General features: G+C 45.0%; 1 protein-coding gene across 4 annotated transcripts in view; it reads right to left on the bottom strand.

Moving 5' to 3' along the window:
* Window positions 1–21,273, bottom strand: part of BRD1 (bromodomain containing 1) — an 82,659-nt gene extending 61,386 nt beyond the window's left edge. For all 4 annotated transcript variants that reach the window (XM_069764974.1, XM_069764977.1, XM_069764975.1 and 1 more), the window contains exons 1-7: window positions 20,980–21,273; window positions 15,432–16,805; window positions 9,592–9,748; window positions 6,671–6,802; window positions 5,875–6,003; window positions 5,436–5,748; window positions 4,839–5,102 (exon numbers count right to left, since the gene is read on the bottom strand). In XM_069764974.1, the coding sequence (XP_069621075.1) occupies window positions 4,839–5,102; window positions 5,436–5,748; window positions 5,875–6,003; window positions 6,671–6,802; window positions 9,592–9,748; window positions 15,432–16,795 (2,359 nt within the window). In that variant the 5' untranslated portion in view covers window positions 16,796–16,805; window positions 20,980–21,273. The remainder of the gene's footprint in view (window positions 1–4,838; window positions 5,103–5,435; window positions 5,749–5,874; window positions 6,004–6,670; window positions 6,803–9,591; window positions 9,749–15,431; window positions 16,806–20,979) is intronic.
* Window positions 21,274–22,946: the final 1,673 nt, after the last annotated feature.

Genomic DNA, 22,946 nt, shown 5'->3' with positions numbered 1-22,946 from the left:
TAATAAACTTCTTGAATATGGTTTTGAGCACCTTGAGGGGTGTAGTTTTTAGAATGGTGTCACACTTGGGTATTTTCTATCATATAGACCCCTCAAAATGACTTCAAATGAGATGTGGTCCCTAAAATAAAATGGTATTGTAGAAATGAGAAATTGCTGGTCAACTTTTAACCCTTATAACTCCCTAACAAAAAAAATTTTGGTTCCAAAATTGTGCTGATGTAAAGTAGACATGTGGGAAATGTTACTTATTAAGTATTTTTTGTGACATATCTCTGTGATTTAATTGCATAAAAATTCAAAGTTGGAAAATTGCGAAATTTTCAAAATTTTCGCCATATTTCCGTTTTTTTCACAAATAAACGCAGGTAATATCAAAGAAATTTTACCATTGTCATGAAGTACAATATGTCACGAGAAAACAATGCAAGAATCACTGGGATCCGTTGAAGCGTTCCAGAGTTATAACCTCACAAAGGGACAGTGGTCAGAATTGTAAAAATTGGCCCGGTCATTAACGTGCAAACCACCCTTGGGGGTAAAGGGGTTAAAGGATAGGGATGAGGGGGCTGTGCATACCTGGATCAGATAGATAGAGTTATGTACCAGAATTGGGGATATTAATATAGAATTGACCACATTTTTTTTTCTATTTTCCTCCTCTAAAACCTAGGTGCGTCTTATAGTCCAAAAATAAGGTTTTTATGGCCTCAAAAAAATTTTTTTGCAATTGTGTATCATTAAAAATTGGCAGTTTCTTCTGTAGCCCCTGTGCTGCAGTCTATTGCTGACTGCAGCATGAGTTATCCGAGTGTCGATCAGTGAGCACGTTCTCATGAGAGACTATAACGCTTACCTTCCTTTTGGAGAACTCCACACCAATGATTTATAACGAGATGTTGAGATGAACTCTGGTCATAAATCAGTTCAAAGAAAAAGGAAGGCAAGAGTTACAATCTCTCCCATCAGAACCAGCTTAGGGGCCATATCTTTTTAGGCTGTCACAGACAGGTCATATACTACTAAAGGTACCGTCACATTAAGCGACGCTGCAGCGATCCAGACAACGATCCCGATCGCTGCAGCGTCGCTGTTTGGTCGCTGGAGAGCTGTCACACAGACAGCTCTCCAGTGACCAACGATGCCGGTCCCCTGGTAACCAGGGTAAACATCGGGTTACTAAGCGCAGGGCCGCGCTTAGTAACCCGATGTTTACCCTGGTTACCAGCGTAAACGTAAAAAAAACAAAAAAAACAACACTACATACTTACCTTCCGGTGTCTGTCCCCCGGCGCTGTGCTTCTCTGCACTGACTGAGCGCCAGCCGGAAAGCAGAGCGGTGACGTCACCACTGTGCTCTGCTTTCCGGCTAGCCGGCACTCACAGTGCAGAGAAGCACAGCGCCGGGGACAGACAGCGGAAGGTAAGTATGTAGTGTAGTAACCCGATGTTTACCCTGGTTACCAGTGAAGACATCGTTGAATCGGCGTCACACACGCCGATTCAGCGATGTCTGCAGGAGGTCCAGCGACGAAATAAAGTTCTGGACTTTCTGCTCCGACCAACGATGGCACAGCAGGATCCAGATCGCTGCTGCCTGTCAAACTCAACGATATCGCTATCCAGGACGCTGCAACGTCACGGATCGCTAGCGATATCGTTTAGTGTGACGGTACCTTATCAATATCACAGTAGTAAAGCTTTTTTCTAGAGATAGAAGTATAAACTAGTTACAGTAGGTCATGTGTAATAAAAAAAAAGGCTACATAAAAACTTAAAGGGTTGACCCCCACCAACTCAGAGAACTAAAAATGGAGAGGACGTCAAGCATGTGCTCATGTGCCTTATTATGTGATTGCCATAGTCAGTACAGTGCTCAGCCATTTCCAGCATCCTCATTCTTTGGGTCAGTGGGGGTCCTGGAGAACATACCTGAGGCAGGCAATAAGTTATTCCCTAATTTATGGAGAGAGGCTATTTGACAAACTCTATACAAACGCTTTCAATCCTAAAAGTAAAGAAGTATAGGTAATTCAACAATTTCAGAAGTGAACTGCAGTTGGAGGTTCTGTTATAGACAAGCATTTGTATATACAGCAGGTCCATTCTTTACTAGCATTGTATCAAGAGAGGACAAGAGAACACATGAGTGCTAATAGGGGTAACATTGGACATGTCAGAGAGCAATCTGTCCCAGAAATAGAGGACTGGAGAAGTGTGGCATAAAACAAAAACAAGTGTAGAAAAGACATTGTTTAACGTAAATTTAAAAGCTGCATTTTCTTTCCCAATGGAGGCCACAAAAATTGTTAAATTCTGCACAGCCCGGTCAAAAAAATGTTATTCAAATTTATTTTTAGCATCCTATAAAAATGTATCTATTGGTACTCATCGTTTTAAAACGCCCCCTATATCTCCAGCAGTAGGCTCCTGTATTATTTCCCCAATTATCGCAGCCACTGCTCCCAGGAGTCACAGCGGTCTCCCTACCCCCAGAGTAGTCGGAGTAAGCCCTGCTGTTCCCTAGTGGTCAGTCGCAGATCCCTCCCCCAAAAGTCACAGCAGTCTTCCTGCCCCCAGAGTAATCGGAGTAAGGTCACTTCACTGAATGGTTGGTTTTATAGTTATCTCCATTATTGTAATTCACTGTCTAATCCAATTAGAGTAATTTATTAAACTATCACCTTTATGATTGAATTTTAGAAGTTCCGTCACACAATTAGAGTTTGATTGAAAAGTTAATTAACACAGCCTAGACATTGAACTACACTGACAATTCTTTGGTTAGCCCTATATTAAGAATATATTAAGGTGCAATAAGGTGTCACTTCTGACACCGCAACAGTCTGATTTAGGAAACAACTATGTCAGAATTGGGACCCCTTATCGCACACCTTAAATTATTATTAATATAGGGTTAACGAATAACTATACTAACAAGCTCTAGTTCTGTGAGATGATAACTAAGTTTTTAATCAAAACTAATTGTGTGATTGTGGGACTTTTAAAATTCAATCAAAAGTGATATTTTAATTAATAAAGAATTTATGGTCTCCTTGGCTTGATTTGGATTGAGGAGTATAGTCGTCGAGTTTCCTAAGACCTGGATGAGGATAAATTACACGAGGCAGAGAAGGCCTCAGTGGGGTGAAGATTGAGACTGAGCTGTCGTAGGGGGGAGGGGGGTTGTTGGGGTAATGTTGGGGTTTATTAAAATAAGAAAATGTGTATGTGATATAATGCAATGTAAATGGCATTCTGATGTTCCTCTTTATATTGTTAATAAAAATCTAAACAAACAAAAAAAAAATTAATAAAGAATTAATGTTAGGCTACATTCACAAGTTCAGAATTTAATCAGTTTTTAACCTCAGTATTTGAAATCCAAAAACCAGGAGTGGGTGAGAAATACAGGAGTGGTGACGTGTTTGTATTATACTTTTGCTTGGGTTGTTCCTTCTGATTTTGGCTTACACATACTGATATAAAGTACCGACCAAATACTGAACGTGTGCACGTGGCCTAAGCGCTTTTATTTTTCCAGTTTTCACAGACACCGATCCCCTCCAAAACCCCCAGGATTGACAGCTATCTTCCTGCTCAAAGTGTAGTCAGTGTAAGCCCTTCCATTTCCCCAGTGGTCACAGCAGTCCATAGCCCTGACAACCTAGCACCCCACCCCATTTTCTCACTTGATTTGCAGATTTCTTCTAAACATGATCTATGTAGATTTACAGCTAAATTAAAGGGAACCCGTCACCTCGTTTTGCCAATATAAGATGCGGCCACTGCCTTTCAGGGCTTATCCACAGCATTCTGTAATGCTGTAGATAAGCCACCAGTCCAACCTGAAAGAAACAAGTTAGATTATACTCACCGGGGGAAAGCGGTCCGGTCCAATGGGTGTCGCAGGTCCAGCGCCTCCCATCTTCATACGGTGTCGTCAGCCTCCTTGCTTTGTGCCACGCTCCTGCTCAGGCGTACTTTTCTGCCCTGATGAGGGCTGAGCAAAGAACTGTAGTGCGCAGGTACCGGAAAAGGCCAAAGAGGCCCAGCGCATTGCATTACTTTGCTCTGCTCTCAACAGGGCAGATCAGTACGCCAGAGCAGGAGCACAGCACGAAGCAAGGAGGCCGACGACACCGCATGAAGATGGGAGGCACCGGACCTGGGACCTGCGACACCCATCGGACCGGACCTCCCCCGGGTGAGTATATTAAAGATTTTTTTTCCTCTTGCAGGTCAGATAGGGGGCTTATCTACAGCATTATAGAATGCTGTAGATAAGCCCTGAAAGGCAGTGGCTGCATCTTATAGCGGCAAAACAAGGTGACAGGTTCCCTTTAAATGACGCATTACCAATAGAGTATTACAAAATTACAAAAACACCTCACAAAATGGTATTCAACGACGGGAATTTAATTTGTTCTATTTTATACTGTCAGAAAACCAGCTTGATGCACAAGGGTTGGATTTATGGTGAACATTTCTGTAAAAATCTGCAGGAGGAAGACCTGATTAGATCTCCAAACATTCACAGATTTTATGGCCCATGTGTACCTACCCAAAGGCCTCATTCACACGTCAGTGTGTAAATACAGACTTGCATTGTCCCATTCAATATGTGATGCCAATAAAAAACACGGACATGTCTACGCAAGTTTTGCATGGACACCGTCCATGAAAAAAATCACAGATCATAATGGGCATGTTGGGTCAGTGAAAAAAAACGAATACAATACATCTATGCAACGTGGACGTGTGAATAAGGCCTTATTTGAGATGCCCATCCAATATGACAAAAAGCCAGCTACAGTTAAAAGACAGCAGCATCTTACCATCTTCTTCGCCATCGTTTTCCACTATTGACCCGTTCTCCTCTTCGAAGCTTCCAATGCCAGATTCTATCTGTGGGGGCTGAACATGCTGCTGTGACAGTAACAGCCGGACATTACTAATCTCCCTCTTTAACAATTTTAAGCGTTTACTTCGAGATCCACTTGATTTCATAGCATAAGTCAAGTCTAGTTTCTCCAGCATCTCTTTCAGTTGTTCTTCCAAGGGCATGTGGACACGATTACTAGGATTCAGCAGCTTATCAACTGCAGAAAGCAAGGAAAAAGTCAGATCACTAAAAATTCCTATTCACCACTGTATTTTCCAGCTACACCGGTATAACACATGAAATACAGTCAAACCTCAATTCAGATCTCCAGCTGGTGACTGATATAGTGGCTCATCCTGCCGCCTGAACAGAATTCACTTCTGTCTAAATTGGTCAAACATGTGCTGATAGTTTTATTAGTATATCCTTAAGTGAAATGGAGCTTGATTTTACTGTTATAAAGCTCCAAATCCCCAGCATATCCTTAGGGTTAAACTAGTACAAGATTAGAAAACATGCATTAACATACAGAAAAAAAAAAAGCCCTTACCATCTTCCCATGAGAACTGTGGTGGTGGTTCAATTTTTGGTGGTTCTGGCAAATGTATCCCCGTCTCTTCATCAAAACCAACGGCGTTGGCATCTCGCCTTGCTTGCCTTAACAAAACGCCGCCTTGATCCCTCAACCGAACGGCAGCACGATAGAACATGGTGTCCTTGGCATTATACTTCATGCAGTTCTCAATGATGAGATTGAAGTCCTCTTCAAACGCATTTAGATTTGGGTACCTCTGCTCCTCCAACTGTTTCTTCATGGTAGAAAAGTCCATGGGATGTTTGATGTGATCCAAATAATCAGGAACCTTGAAGAAATATGTTGTGAAAGGCTCATCAGAAACATACCTGTTTTACTCCGAGACGAGATTGTGTGTAGGGGTGGAAGCAGGCTGGTACACATTATCTATCAGGCATCAGCCGCAAACACCCACCTCTGAAAGATTCACGGGCTGTGCAAATATGTGAGCTGGATCCTTCTCCTGCAGTTGTTCGAGCAGCGATCGCAGTATTACTGTCAGTGGTGTCAACTGCAGCTCCATAGCCACCTGCTCAACTTTAACCTAAGGAACAAGGAATATTACAAACTGAACGTCCTGCGTGAAGAGAGGATGGGGTATTTGATATATGCCAGTAATGAGCCTATAGCACGCTAGAGTCCCACACCTAGCCCGAAGCAGAAAAGTATCACTCTGATAGAGCCTAGAGGAAGAGAATCTTGGTGGAGAAATAAAGACGACACGTTGGGGCAGAGTAATGTTTGACTAGAATGTTAGTGTAGAGGCGCCAATGTTATAACCATGGTTCATGCACGATGAAACATTTGGTGCAGTTTTAGACCCTTACTTTACATCAATCTTTGAGAACCCTTGTATTTTATGCCACTCGTCCTTGGCAAAGGAGTCTCAAAAAAGATTCTAAAGCACGTAAATATTGTATACAAATGAAAGCACACACAAAAAAAATGTAAAGACTTTGTATAAAGATGTTTGTTATAATTAAGTTCCTATACGAATTGACTGTGCCTCCACAAAAAAAGCATGGTAGCCACACTTTTCTACACAGTGGGGAAAACATGTCAACAGGACAGTGTTGATATATGCTGTGTACATTGGGGACTACGGCCATAGAAAGTCAGAAAAACATCAGGTGAAAGAGCACAGGCTCGCGTGTGCACACATCAAGTAGCACCGGAGGTACATTCATCCGAGGGGTAGATGGAATAGGTACCTGTTCACGTTTTAACTTTTCCCTTTTCCGGATAAGTTCAATAAGTAACCGCGCTCTCTCAAGGTCATGCCGCAACCGCTGCCAGTATTTTAACTTCTTTTTCAATGCCTGGACTTCCTCATCATCTTCTCTCTGAAACAAATGAACATGATGAAAAGAAAAAAAGAATCTACATGAAATATATACCTGTAGTCAATATCAAGACACGGAAGTATTGGTAATATAGGAAAGGACAGACAATTCTGCGGGAGGGAATCAGTCAATATGTGAAGGGAGGGTACAAAGGATCACTTCTTCAGGACAGTATGGCCTCCAAATCTTCTGCTATTACTCGTCTATTTCCAGATTTGTTGCAATTTCGCTTAAAGCTGGACATTCTTTTTTCTGTGATCATCAACTACATGTAGAGATGCTACTGTTCACTAAACCCAAGATGCATCTTAGGAGCTGAATAAATTGAAGGGTGTAGAGTTTTAGGTTCGATCCATAGAAGTTAGAGAGCAGCTGTTGGCCTAACATTTGCTCAATGTATTCCTCCGAACCCCCCAAATACAGTCTGAGTCAGCTGGTTCATGTGTGGTATAGGGAGAGGGAAGTCATCAGCAGAGACACTCTGCCACCAATCTGTTCTGCCAGTTATCTTCCCCAGTAAGGGAAAAGTCAGGGTAGCATAGTATACAATAGATCAGGGGTGGGCAATACATTTTCTCGAGGGGCTACATGAGAGACAGTCAACGTTGTGGAGGGTGGAAACATGAGGCTGGAATGAATTCTGCTCAATATTATTATAATTTTATATTAACCGAATTCCTTAATAGTGAGCATAATTAAATATACTAACACCCCCTTGTGCATCTAATATGAGCCCACACATTGCCCCCTATATGCAGTATGAGCAGTCACAAAGTCACTTATACACAAGACACACAATGATACATATAGCAAAAACACACCTCGCTCCAGTTCCCTCAGTGCACTTATGCGTCACACAACTGAAGCAAAGTATTAATGTGAGTGATGAGCGAACGTGCTCGGATAAGGCGTTATCTGGGTATGCTACCCGACTGACTTCGGCGTAAGCGGCTGCTCGAAAGCCACAACACACATGCATGGATAGCCTGTTTGTTAACCATTCCCTGCATGTGTTGTGACTAACACCAGCGAGATATGCAGCCACGGGGACTCAACATATTTTTCGTGCACGCCAAAGTCACTCGGTTAGCACAGGACCATGCTCGTACAACAGCTTATCTGAGTACATTCGCTTATCACTAATTAACGTCTGTCTCAATCGCACACGCTGACTGATGAAAGCAGGAGCCAGCGGCTCCCTCCTCCATCATCATTATATTTACTGCAATGAGCATCGGGAGGATAGCGGTGACATCAAAAAGTTGGGCGGCCACATGGTCCGGCCTATCCACCATTGTTTTCAGTCCTTTGGCTGTCTTGATCCAAAGGCCGGGTTGGAACAACCAGATGTGGGCAGGACCAGCCAGTGGCACAAAAAAAAAAAAAAAAAAAAAAAAAAAAGCTTTCGACAGACATGATCACCTTAAACTACTGCAGGATCACCCATTGACTTCAAATTTCTGGGCACTTTGCATATAACACGGCAATGACGTGGTAAATTATAATTACATAGAAAGTGTGATGGCCACAACGTGAAAAAATAAATAAACTACAAAAGTAAATTAAAAACTAAATAAATCTTGCTAACAGTCTGAATAACTGCTTCGAGCACCACGTTGTCGGTAATATTAATAAAAAAAAGTATCCAACAAATAAAAACCCATTTTTAATGGAAAAGGAACCTTAATTTAAGATGTATTAAAAAAAAAAAATGAAAAACAGACTTAAAAAAAAAAATAGAAATTAGGCCCCAAGTTCCCAAAAAAGGAATAAACTATGAATATACTAATGATATTAATATTTTTAGAGCTCTTGAAATGTATATATGAAAATGTGTCTGGTCATTAGATGAAAATGGCACATTCTAGAACCGGTTTATCGGATTCCTGATGTAAGAATCAGGCCAGGGTCACACAAACGCATGTTCTCTCGTACAAAAGAATTGGGCTGATCAGTGCACTGGTCATCTTGCAGGACAGGTAAGGAAGAGACGGAGAATGTCATTTCTTTATCTCCTCCATTGCTGGTGTCTTCGGATGACATCTGAGTGCAGTGTGATGCTTCACATGCATAGACTTGTACGAGCGCATTTAATCCGATTCTTGGATGCACCACCAGGATTATTGCAATCGTTTTCTGAGAAAACAATGGCCATCTACACTAAACCATAGTATAACATTAATCTGAATGCAATCCATTTTTACTCGGATTTATGTGCTCGTGTGAGCGAGCCCTAAAGGAGAAGAACAGATCGCCTATAACCTCAAACTGACTTTGAGAAAACAAATCCATTGATGTAAGAAAACAGCACACACGGCTGCCCTTCTCCACCCGGCAAATCAGTTTCACTGATTTCTACATCCTGGGGGTGCAGATATATGGAGGAGGAAGGAGCTGTAAGGTCTCTCTCCCATCATTCAGCCTAGAATTTAGCGCAGCGGGCATGAGGACGCCACTAGATGGCGCCTGCTGTGCGGAGTCTCAGTGTGCACACAACAAAGACTGAAGCACATCCTGGGAGAGGAATGAGGGAAAGGTGTGGTGTGTAGGATTTACTCCATTATTATTATTATTTACTATTATAGCACCATTTATTCCATGTGAGGAGGGGTATACATAATAAAAACAAGTACAATAATCTTAAACAATACAGGTCACAACTGGTACAGGAGGAGAGGACCCTGCCAGCGAGGGCTCACAATCTACAAGACCATTATTCACTTGTGGGGCAATATGTGGGTCCTAATGCTGTATGTGTGCGTGGTGGCAATCATACTGTACGCCCGTACCTGTTGTATGTTCCTCTGAGACTGTAAGCTGGACTGGAGCCGTCTGAGTAAGGGAATGCCATTCCTCGAGAGTCTCTTTAGCAACCAGTAACTCTGCACCCGCTCAACAAATTGCTTTTTCCGTTGAATGGATACCTGGTTTATTATTTTGTTAATTCTACAGGGGAGGGGAAAAAAAAAAGTGTTAATTGAACATCAGAACAAAATATATTTCAGTGATCATGCAGTTTCGGCACTAAACAAAAGCTTGCTGGAGTAAAATAAATGACATTTATTAATAGGCACATTGCCTCAATACATCATAAACCTCACTTAGGCAGCATTCTGATGTCCGTCCGCTTCAGAGGAAAAAAGAAAAAGACCATCATCAGCTGGATTTCAGCGCACTGAATAGGAGCACTTGATCCATGATTCAGACTGCAGATCAAAAATAGACGTGTATTATTCTTGCTCACACTCCATCTATAAATAAGACAGCCCCAAAAAAGATGTCCATGTCCTTTAAACAAAGGTCAGACCCTTAATAATAAGGGCTTGCTAACATCTAGCTTTTATGCGTATTTTTCTGTACGCAAAAATAACAGCATTTTCAAATAATTGCAAATTAAATGAGATTTCTAAAATCTGATTCACATGGTACGTTTTGATTCCTTGTTTTCTTTCCCTAGCAGTGTTTAGGTTTTCTAAACATTAGCGTGCCAATTATCCCCTTCACGACATGCGCCGTACTAGTACTGCGAATGTCGTGTCTCCCCCTTCGATGTGGGCTCCGGCGGTGAGCCCACAGCAAAGTCGCGACATGTCAGCTGTTTTGAACAGCTGACATGCGCGCATAATAGTGGCAGGTGGAATCGCGATCCACCCGCCGCTATTAACTAGTTAAATGCCACTGTCAAACGCTGACAGCGGCACTTAACTACCGCCTCTGGCCATAGGGACGGAAATGCGCGCATTGCCGACCCTCGTCATGTTATCGGGGGTCAGGGATGCGTCAGCATAACAACCAGAGGTCTCCTTGAGACTTCTATGGTTGTTGATGCCGGCTTGCTGTGAGCACCACCCTGTGGTCAGCGCTCATAGCAAGCCTGTAATTCAGCTGCATAGGAGAGATCTGATGATCGCTCCTATGTAGCAGAGCCAATCCAGTTGTGCCAGCTTCTAGCCTCCCATGGAGGGTATTGAAGCATGGCAAAAGTTAAAAAAAAAAGTTTAAAAAAATATGAAAAAAGAAAAAAAAAAAAGAAAAGTTTAAATCACCCTCCTTTCGCCCCATTCAAAATTTTAAAAAAATTAAAAAAAAATAAAAAACTCAAACCTACATATATTTGGTATCGCCGAGTTCAGAATCGTCCGATCAATTAAAAAAAAGGATTAACCTGATTGCTAAACGGCGTAGCGTGAAAAAATTCATAACGCCAGAATTACTTTTTTTTGGTCGCCGCGACATTGCATTAAAATGCAGTAACGGGCGATCAAAAGAACATATCTGCACAAACGTGGTATCATTAAAAATGTCAGCTCGGCACGCAAAAAATAAGCCCTCACCCGACCAGAGATCCCGAAAAATCGAGACGCTACGGGTATCGGAAAATGTCGCAATTTTTTATTTTTTTTTTTAGCAAAGTTCAGAATTTTTTTTCACCACTTAGATAAAAAAAGAACCTAGCCATATTTGGTGTCTATGAACTCTTAATGACCTGGAGAATCACAATGGCAGGGCAGTTTTAGCCAAACAAAAACAAGTGTGGGATTGCACTTTTTTTTGCAATTTCACTACACTTGGAATTTCTTTTACCGTTTTCTAGTACAAGACATAGTAAAACCAATGGAGTCATTCAAAAGTACAACTTGTCCTGCAAAAAATAAGCCTTCACATGGCCATACTGACAGAAAAATAAAAAAGTTATGGCTCTGGGAAGGAGGGGAGCGAAAAACGAAAACGGGCTGCGTCTTGAAGGGGCTAAAGGGGTTGTCCGATATAGAATGACATGTCTGCTGTCCTTGTGTGTGACTGCAGACCTGTGACTACTCCCAACCCATATACTGTGTGACTGTGTGCTGCAAGAATTCGCTGGTGTCTGCACTGGGAAAGCAGGGCTGTGGGGTCAGAGTCGTGGAGTCGGAGCCCATTTTGGTGGAGTCTGAGTGGGTGTCATGGAAATTGAGGATTTGGAGGCTTGGCTTCCCAACTCCACAGACCTGTGAGAAAGGCTGTCAAGTATGGGATATGTACACTCCAGGGCAGAGCCGTCCAGTGGGCATGGTCTCGCTCAATACACAGCGCATGCACTAGGATTCACAAGCCAGCGCAGAGTGACTGCAGACTAGTCACTCTAGACCGGACAACCCCTATAATTAAGCGTTTTTAATTGCCGTTTCCCTCATTGCAAACAATAGCTTAGCACCTAAAACAATTACTGCAGCAATTTTCTGGCAATAACCTGCATTTTTCATGTTGAAAGCAAAAACAAAAAAAAGATTATGTGCACACGTTGCGGATTAGCCTTAGGAATTTCTGGTGCGGATTCTGCCTCTCCTGGCAGAAAACGCAGCTGCGGATTTGTCGTGTTTTTTGTGCGGATCCGCAGCGTTTGTGCTGCGGATATACTGCGTTTTTTTACCCCTGCGAATTTCTATAATGGAATGGGTAAAAAAACGCTGCAGATCCGCAAAAAAGTAGTGACATGCTACTTCTTTTAATCCGCAGCGTTTCCGCAGCAGATTTTCCGCTAAGTGTGCACAGCTTTTTTTTTTTTTTCTCCTTGATTTACATTGTACTGTAAATCAATTGCGGATCTGCAGCGTTTCTGCACAGCAAAAAATGCTGCGGATCTGCAGAGAAGCCGCAACGTGTGCACATACCCTAAAGCAATTCAGGAACCTACCCTTAAAGATACTGATAAGTGTGCTGTTTTGTTGTGGGGAGCATTTTCCCAAAACTGACAACAGGATGCCAACCATACTGGCATTAGTTTCTGGGTAAATGGTCACTTTGAAGCTAACAAGCAGCAACATGGCAAAAACTCTGCAAGCAAAAATCATTTACCACACAAAAGCCACAGCCTTAACCACCATGGCTATTCATTTACCTTGTGTGCTACTACTTGTCAAGTGAGCCTTTAAAACGAACTTTATTCTCCCTGCAGCGTTTGGCTTCAAGTCATCATGGACGGAGTCGGCGTGGGTTCAGTCACCGCTGAGTATACAGAAAGCGTCTGTAACCGCACCCCCGAACCTGACTGATAGCCGACACAATGCTCATCATAGCAACCTCTAAACACCTGTCCTGAAGCTGGAAAGTGAACAGCCGTGCAGGCTACAGAGACGGATTAGCAGCCAGCCAATTTCCTGTAGGATACATTGCTGCCATTTGACACTATCCTCATTTCCCATAAAATCCAGTCCATCATTACAAATGTAAAGCATAGTCTTGGATGTAATGCAATAGCATGCAAACACATTCTCTCCGGTAACATCTAGCACCACATAGGAAGCGTGACGCACAGCGTTCCTGCAGACACCAATGTGTGCACGCGGTCACCAATTGTGAAGCCTTTTCTTATAAACGGAAAGCCATCTTTAAAGGGAACCTGTCACATTAACAGTGCTGTTCAATGCTAGAGCAGCATGCACAGAGCCAGAGGTGTTACAGGATAGGACATAGCATTCTGCAGGCAGCTCAGACTCCATGATAAATGTTAACAGCTTCCCTTGAGGCCAGTCTCACACGTCCAGATAATTCCGGTACCGGAAAAATCAGTACCGGAATTATCCATGTGCTTATGTTGAACATCAGTGTGGCACACATGCGGCAGCCGTGTGCCGACTGAGGACCACATGGACCATGCAGGAGACAGTGCTAGAGTTGAGCGCTGTCCCCTGCGTGCGGTGCTGAAGCCGGTATTCATCCCTTCTTCCCAGCAGCGTTCGCTGGAAAGAAGGAATTAATAATTTTATTTATTTATTTCTGTTTTTAAAATAAAGTTGCCGGTAATCTGTCCCCTCCCATCCCCCCCCCCCCCCCCCCCCCCCCCCCGCTGGCATTAAAATACTTACCCAGCTCCCTTGGCGCTTACATCCTCTCAGCGTCGCTGCTTGTCCTGTATGAGCAGTCACGTGGTGCCGCTTATTACACAGTAATGAATATTCATCACTGTAATGTGCGGCACCACGTGACCACTCATACAGGACAAGCAGCGACGCTGAGAGGATGTAAGCGCCGAGGGAGCTGGGTAAGTATTTTAATGCCAGCGGGGGGGGGGGGGGGGGGGCACAGGGGGTGGGAAAGGGCAGATTACCGGCAACTTTATTTTAAAAACAAAAATAAATAAATTAAAAAAAATTATTCATTCCTTCTTTCCAGCAAATGCTGCTGGAGAGAAGAAATGAATGGGGCTTCAGCACCACACGCGGGGGGGGGGTTAGGGGACAGCGCTCACAGTAGCACTGTCTTCTGCACGGCACACAGACAACATCCATGTGCGGTACGTGTTTTACACGGACCCATTGACTTTAATGGGTCCATGTGATCCGTGTGCTCCCACGAACACTTACATGTCTCCGTGTTTTCCAAACGGACACACGGTCCGTGAAAACACGCTGACATGTGCAGAGACACATTGATTTTAATGTGTCTACGCGAGTCAGTGTCTCCGGTACGTGAGGAAACTGTCACCTCACGTACCGGAGCCACGGACATGTGAAACCGGCCTTAAACAGGGGATGAAGCTTCAGAAGTGATGCAGAAGGCAGAACATAGGCTGCAGCGGTCAGGTCACAAGAAGAGGTCAGGGAACTATCTGATCACCTGCTGTTCTCGTCATTGACCGCTGCAGAAATCCAAACGGACTGGGCATCACTTCCGAAGCAGCCTTGCCGCGTTGGAAGGCAAGTATTGCCCATTTTTTGTATGTTAAGCGCATCAATGCTTTAAAAGGTCAATAGAAGCTATCCAGCAATGGTAAACCCTAATAAACCATGCCACAGATGTGAATGGAGCTCACTGCCAACATGGGAAAGTACTATACGCTGAAGAAAGATACCAATGAAGGCTCGGTTCACCCCATGCTTTATGTATGGGACAGGAAATCTCCTAAAACAGGACCAGCCACCAAACACCGTTAGGCAAGTATACACCGGTATTCCCTTTTGCAACTGTATAGGAAAGCGAAGACAGTGGTGTTTCCTACAATTTATAATGTAAGACCAGCCTAAACTCTGGACCAAAATGCAGAAATTGCGGTAATGAAATACATTTAAGGCAGGTCCGTCAGTAGATTTTGCAATACAAACTCAATACAGTTCTTAGATCTGATGAAGCTGCTGTACTTACTGCAGAACGGCTGTATAATACAGATATTAAAGTCAGCACTTTAGGAGTCCAGCCTGAGTGGGGGAGTCCAAGTGCACTCACTCTCTGCCCAGCTAACCTGTCAGCTGCAACTTGTACTCAGCCTTGCGAGATTGCTCTAGCAGGTAAGAGGGACACTGAGGAGCCGTCTATCAGGCTAGGTGGGCAGATTGAGGCAACGTTCCTAAAAGGATTATAAAGCAATTCTGATATAGCGATCACAGTAGATAAACCAGCCCCATCAAGTCTAAGATCTGATAATAAACGCAGTTTGTATTTTGAAATCCAATGATTGATCCATTTTACACTACCCACCTTTTGATCTTTGTGCATATGTAACATACAAAGGTTATCAAAAAGGTGAACGCGTGCATTAATAAATGGCCATACACCCATAAAAGCATAAGTTACCAGCTGGATCCTATCAGATGATAACCATGTGCCAGGATGACCGAATCGGACATCATTACGACAAGGCAGCTCCTCTTACCTCTGTGGTGGAATATCGGGTACACTGACCGTCGGTACCACTGTACAGGTTTCAGTCACTGCTTTTTTGGATTTCTTAGCTTTTTTCCTCACTTTTGATGTTGACCTCAAGGACTTATCATTGCCTTTCCTACAAATGCCATTTTTGGCTTCTGGTTCTTCATATATATTTAGTGGCCTCCTGACCCACCCTGAAGGCGTATGAGCATCACAGTACGCAGTCTTTTTTACAGAAAATGTTGTGCCACTGACAGTCACTTCCTTCACAGGCTCCATTCTCATGTAGAGCCCAGCCTTCTGGGCACAGGTTACATGAAACGCTGTGTAACAGTTCGCCTTATGGCACTGAATGCAGGCACCAAAACCTTTCTTCTTGCAGAGGTAGCAAGTTAATTTCCATCTAGCAGGGGGAATGTTCCGAACGCCATCAATCGGTTCAATAAAAACGGTGTTTGCAAACCCTACTTCCGGTATCCATAGAGCGCAGACAACATGTCCCCATCGGTCATCGTCAGTCTTTTTAAAGGCACCTCCCTTGTTTGGGCACAATACGCATTCGATAGCTGTATTTCGTGACTGTAGACAATGCCTGCATAGCCACTGTCCTTCTGGGATGTATGGCACACCGTAACACTCTTGGTGTACTGCTAAATTACACATATCACAAAACAAGATAACATTACTGTTCTGACATTCACCATCCATGCAAATACAACAGACCGCATCCTCATCGATTAATGACTGCTGGTCGCCCTGCTTTTGGTTTTCAAAGTAAGATTCTTTTTCAAATCGGTCCATGAGAAATTCAAATATGTCTTGAGACACTATGGAGAAACCCTCACTTTTCCGTTTCTCGTTTATCATTTCCAACCACGCATAATCCTCCTCATCCATGTCATATTCCACTTCTTCATCCAGCTCTTCTGAGGACTTTTCCTGAAATGTGTAGTATGCAGCGGACCTACTGGGAGCAGATGGGGGGCTACATTCTATGACACGGACTTTGGGTTCTGGAAGAGTGCTGGTGGTTGCATGACCATGGGTGGTTGGAAGAACTTCACTTTTCTTTTTTGCCTTGCTCGCTTTGTTCCTTTTTGACCGCAGACAAACTTGGGGAGGCTGCTCACTGTTTTCTTTATTGCTGTTGCACTCACTCATTTCTTGAGCAGTGGGGTCGTCGTCAGAAATAATATCTAGAGGATCAAATATACTTATTCTGTGCAAGCGGCCTTCGATTTCAATTTCAACCATTCTCTGTGCCTGGGCATAGGTCAAGGTCTCTCGAGTAGGGGAATGTTTAATACTACATGGCGAAGTAGAAGTTCTGGGGGCAGAAACCCTATGCCAACGTCCTTTTCGCCTCATCTTGGGAAATCTAAAATAAATAAAATAATCAACAAATGTCAATTAAGAAATAATAGCATTTCTTGCTTACTTTTACTTTATTAAAAGTACATTTTGATAAAAGATCGCTTACACATTTGTAGTAATTCAATGCATGGCTATCAAGGCCCTGCCTTTCCATAACATACTCTCTATGAAATATTCTCAGACTACAAGCATATTCAGAATTGAGGGAAGGGAAATCATTACTATCCAATATGTAGAGGAGAATAAGGTGACAAAACCCATAGAAGCGGAGTATTACCCAATGAAACAAAAAAAAAAAAAAAAAAAGTCGAAAAAAAATAGTCGGTTATGGCCGACAGAGATGCCAGCAGAGTAGAGCTCCTACATGCGAGCCTGTTGATCTGCCACAAGTGTCAAATTCAGCTTACATGACATGTATGGCCAGCTTCAGGTATCAAAGCATTATTAGAAGTAAACATATAAATCCAGGGAAGGCGCCCGTTACCCATAGAGACCAGGGAAGGCGCCCGTTACCCATAGAGACCAGGGAAGGCGCCCGTTACCCATAGAGACCAGGGAAGGCGCCCGTTACCCATAGAGACCAGGGAAGGCGCCCGTTACCCATAGAGGCCAGGGAAGGCGCCCGTTACCCATAGAGACCAGGGAAGGCGCCCGGTTCCCATAGAGACCAGGGAAGGCGCATGTTACCCATAGATACCAGGGAAGGCGCATGTTACCCATAGATACCAGGGAAGGCGCTCGTTACCCATAGATACCAGAGAAGGCGCTCGTTACCCACAGAGACCAGGGAAGGCGTCCATTACCCATAGAGAATGAAGAATAATTTCAGCAATGTGCTACTGACTTTAAAAAGAAAAAGTCACCATGGATGTGGTTTTCCATAGACATAGCAGTTTAAAGATTTTTGGCAACTTTGTCAACTAAGCGTGCAAGCATATAATTATGGAGCATACATCATTTCAGAACGTGACAAGCTTAGGAGAAGCTCATATCGTAAAAATGGTCACTGGCGAGACGTTAAATCCCAGCTTGATGACTGTCACTGGTCTGCACAATAGTCATGCCACCAATAATAACAGATTCTACCACAACTGGTTCACTTAATGGAGTGCTGCAGTGCTGAGGTAAACCGTGCGCGCAGTCAGTGAAACTGTGGTGCCGAGGTAAACCCTGCGCGCAGTCAGTGAAACTGTGATGCCGAGGTAAACCGTGCGCGCAGTCAGTGAAACTGTGATGCCGAGGTAAACCGTGCGTGCAGACAGTGAAACTGTGGTGCCGAGGTAAACCATGCGTGCAGTCACTGAAACTGTGGTGCCGTGGAAAATCATGCGTGCAGTCACTGAAACTGTGGTGCCGGATAATCATGCGTGCAGTCACTGAAACTGTGGTGGTGGATAATCATGCGTGCAGTCACTGAAACTGTGGTGCCGAGGTTAGCTGTGAGCACCACCACTAAACCTGTACTGCCAAGGTAGACCATGCGCACCTCCACATCCTCATTCTGATATCCATAGAAACTAAAGAAAGCATGAGAGTGGATTCAACTAAGGAAAATCCAGGAAAGCATAAGGCTATGTTCACATACGACAGATTTGTTGCAGATATTTATCTGACAATCCCACATGTCTGAATGGATTTTGTTAAAATGTAATGCACATACTGCACAACAATGTCAATTTACGTGCAGTCAATAAATCTGCTATGCATGAACAGGGTTCCTCCATCCCAGCACATGAAATGACAAATCAGAAGTTCATGGCAGAGCCTGGAATGCGGACGTTCTGTGGTACCACCACCAAGCATGAAACCATTGACAAAATGCCCTCAGGACCAGGCAGATGCTGTAATATATTTCCCAACACACCTGAGACAGCTGTGGATCCCCATCCATAAAACGTGAATGCTCAGAGGGCAGAACACTCAGGCAAAAACTGCTGCAAGCATTTTGGGGGCAGTTTATCCCTGAAGAATACAAAATGGCCAGTGCTCCTGACATTATCTGACGGGGCACCCATACACATCTGATGGTCATTCAGTCCCAATTAAGTCAGCAGGCTCCGACGACTTAAGGATATATTAAGAAATTAAGTTTTTATACCCACAATATTTTCGGGGGCATGACAGTCTAAAAACCAAGCACGTGAACATATGGGCAGGACTCCATCCTTTTGACTTCTTTTTTTATCGGTGTTATCACTCTGAAATGTAACTGTTGCATTTTTTTTCCTCCATTTTCTACACATTATTCCGATGACAAAAGTATATACAAAAGAAGAAAACTCCACTTTATCCTAGGAGAAACATGATAATGCAAATCCCAGAACCTAAAGCAAATCTAACAGAGCGGACTGACTAGATTGGGCGATGCCTGCTCCTATCTATAAGCACAGCTATTTTACATTAAAGGGAAAGCCGGAAATCACATAGTAGGCCCACCCACTGGACTCCTAAGCTCCCAATCAGTAGGGATTTAGAGGAATAAATTACAAGCTCTATTGAATATCTTTTCCCACCAACCTACATCTCTCCCGCTCCATAACATGATGCAGGCAGACCAGGCAGTGCGACAGGCTCCCATAAATCAGTAGCCAAGAACTACAGATTGTGTCTACGGCCAGCTTTGGGAAGAGACCCCCATGCCCAGTGTGGGCCTGGTAAGGTGGCAATAACTTATAGTAAGGAATCAGATGTCCGTTTTTTTTTCCACATACGACAAAATCGGATCGATCATTCTGAACAGAGTGTGGTATGAGAACCATCCACTTTTCTTGTTTGGGACTATAAAAAAAAAAAAAAAACAACACACTTTCTCCATTCTGACAGTCCGTGAAAATCAGACTGCACTCGAACCAAAATCAGACGTGTCTCTGATATTTTCCGCAGACCACTCGGATATGTGAATGGCTCCATAGACTATCAGAGGTATGAGAATCACAAATGGCACTCGTATGCGAAAGTTGGACGTCTGAGAGACCCATCACTAAGTAGCCTGTCCTGTCTCGTATTCTATTCCTGCTGCTCCCCTGATAAGTCAGCAATGTCTTGGGTGTTATAAATCCGCCATAGGGAGCCAGAGATCTGGGCCTGCTTATTTAGAGCCAGTTTGTATAGTGATGTGTGTGGCTCTCAGGATTATCTGGGGACGTCTTTAGGCTGCTCTGCAGAACTAACATGTGGTCCAAGCCTTGTGCAGACCTTAAGTAATAGCTGGAAATAAGAAGGTCCAGATCTCTGGAGCTGGATGGTGGGTTTACAGAAAAACAAAACCGCACACTGGAAAGCAGCAGGAATAACAGAGAGCCAAAAACTGGTGACAGGTCCTCTTATCACATGAAAGAAAATGCTGGCTTCTTATTGCAGGTGTCATTAGTAAAGAGAACACTTCACATTAGAGATGGAGGATACGACTGGCAGGACGGCGGTCCGTCGGCCAGGTACATCATCTGTGACCGCTGGATGGGAGGCCGGGGCAATGTGGGGTTTGCATCATTCTAATAGAGCCAGGAACGCGGGGGGCGAGGAGCCACATGCCCCCATCCAGGGGCCACAGATATCACCGCTCCCATACTTACCATGTATCTGATGGCGTGCACGATGCCCGGAGTTATGGAAGAGTGTAGCCACTGCCATGGTCTCTTACCTGCGGTAATGCTCAGGCCCCGAGGACGAGCCCAGCGTTCAGTGACAGCCTGAGGAGAGCGCGGCTACATGCCAGGCTGTGGTGACATGTCATTCACAATCCTGAGACAGCCCGCTACACCCAAGCATAAAGCTTGCAGGCTGTTACTCCCTGTTATCAGCCAGGGTCTGCCCCAGGTCACATGGGTGAAGTGTATGTGTCCTGCGCCTTTAAGGCCGTGCAGCCGCACACAGCCAGTGCTGATAGGCAGCTCACTCACGTTTGATGACAACACGCCGGCTCAGCTGCCGGCCCCCCGCGGCACAGAGTGTCCCCCCAAACTTGGGCCAGGAGCCAGCCCCGTGACGTCACTGCACCACTTTTCCCGGGCCCGTTCAAACCAATGGGTGGCCGTTAGAGCGGCCGGGAGCAGCGGCGTCAGGGCCGAGCGCTGCAAACATGGCGGCCAACGACACAAGCGTACAAAGCAGCAGACACAGGAGCCTGCCGCCGGCTGGGGGAGGAGAGCTGTGCTGCGCACGGGAATGGCAGCCGTTACCTGAGGACAGCGCCTAATGGCGACCGCTCGCCCTCCCAGTCTGACCGCGAACTGTGGCCACGGAACGATCACAAAAGCTTCCCCTCCTCTCTCTCCAGACCTTCCGGTTGTGCCTCCCTCCCCTCACCAGGCGAGTGGAGGAGGAGGGGCCCCGGAGTGAGCCGAGCGCCGCGCTCCTGGATCCGTGCGGGCGTCCTGGCCTGTCCCCGGGTGCACGCACGGCGGCCGCGGCTCGGCCCGGATTCTTCCTTTGAAACAAACAATGCGGTTTCACCACAACGCGTGCCGCCCCTCTCCGCTGGACACACGCAACGGCGTGACGTACGCTACGTGCCGCCATCATAGGGGAGGCAAGTGTTCTGCCCAGGGTTGTCATGGCAACGAGGCAGCGCGGATGCCTCTCTGCTCCGTCAGGCCCCTCCCCTTCCTTCGTGCTTATGCTCTGGGCTTGTGGCCATGGCAAGTAATGAGACGTTACCACCGCTGGTGACCAGAGGCTGCACAGCCACGGGGCCACTGACGAGGCCTGATGCATTGCAGCTCGCTGTGTGCCGCTCATGTGCGCTACTGACAGCAAGCAGGGCTATGGAAAATGGCCACTGACCGTATCAGCAATGACAGCAAGCAGGGCTATGGAAAATGGCCACTGACCGTATTAGCAATGACAGCAAGCAGGGCTATGGAAAATGGCCACTGACCGTATCAGCAATGACAGCAAGCAGGGCTATGGAAAATGGCCACTGACCGTATTAGCAATGACAGCAAGCAGGGCTATGGAAAATGGCCACTGACCGTATCAGCAATGACAGCAAGCAGGGCTATGGAAAATGGCCACTGACAGTATTAGCAATGACAGCAAGCAGGGCTATGGAAAATGGCCACTGACCGTATCAGCAATGACAGCAAGCAGGGCTATGGAAAATGGCCACTGACCGTATCAGCAATGACAGCAAGCAGGGCTATGGAAAATGGCCACTGACCGTATCAGCAATGACAGCAAGCAGGGCTATGGAAAATGGCCACTGACCGTATCAGCAATGACAGCAAGCAGGGCTATGGAAAATGGCCACTGACCGTATCAGCAATGACAGCAAGCAGGGCTATGGAAAATGGCCACTGACCGTATTAGCAATGACAGCAAGCAGGGCTATGGAAAATGGCCACTGACAGTATCAGCAATGACAGCAAGCAGGGCTATGGAAAATGGCCACTGACCGTATCAGCAATGACAGCAAGCAGGGCTATGGAAAATGGCCACTGACCGTATCAGCAATGACAGCAAGCAGGGCTATGGAAAATGGCCACTGACAGTATCAGCAATGACAGCAAGCAGGGCTATGGAAAATGGCCACTGACCGTATCAGCAATGACAGCAAGCAGGGCTATGGAAAATGGCCACTGACCGTATCAGCAATGACAGCAAGCAGGGCTATGGAAAATGGCCACTGACCGTATCAGCAATGACAGCAAGCAGGGCTATGGAAAATGGCCACTGACAGTATTAGCAATGACAGCAAGCAGGGCTATGGAAAATGGCCACTGACAGTATCAGCAATGACAGCAAGCAGGGCTATGGAAAATGGCCACTGACCGTATTAGCAATGACAGCAAGCAGGGCTATGGAAAATGGCCACTGACCGTATCAGCAATGACAGCAAGCAGGGCTATGGAAAATGGCCACTGACAGTATTAGCAATGACAGCAAGCAGGGCTATGGAAAATGGCCACTGACCGTATCAGCAATGACAGCAAGCAGGGCTATGGAAAATGGCCACTGACAGTATCAGCAATGACAGCAAGCAGGGCTATGGAAAATGGCCACTGACCGTATCAGCAATGACAGCAAGCAGGGCTATGGAAAATGGCCACTGACAGTATTAGCAATGACAGCAAGCAGGGCTATGGAAAATGGCCACTGACCGTATCAGCAATGACAGCAAGCAGGGCTATGGAAAATGGCCACTGAC

This window comes from Ranitomeya imitator, chromosome 4 (assembly GCF_032444005.1).
Source record: "Ranitomeya imitator isolate aRanImi1 chromosome 4, aRanImi1.pri, whole genome shotgun sequence".
Classification (NCBI taxonomy): Eukaryota; Metazoa; Chordata; class Amphibia; order Anura; family Dendrobatidae; genus Ranitomeya; species Ranitomeya imitator.
This window is presented reverse-complemented; position numbering and strand designations above follow the sequence as displayed.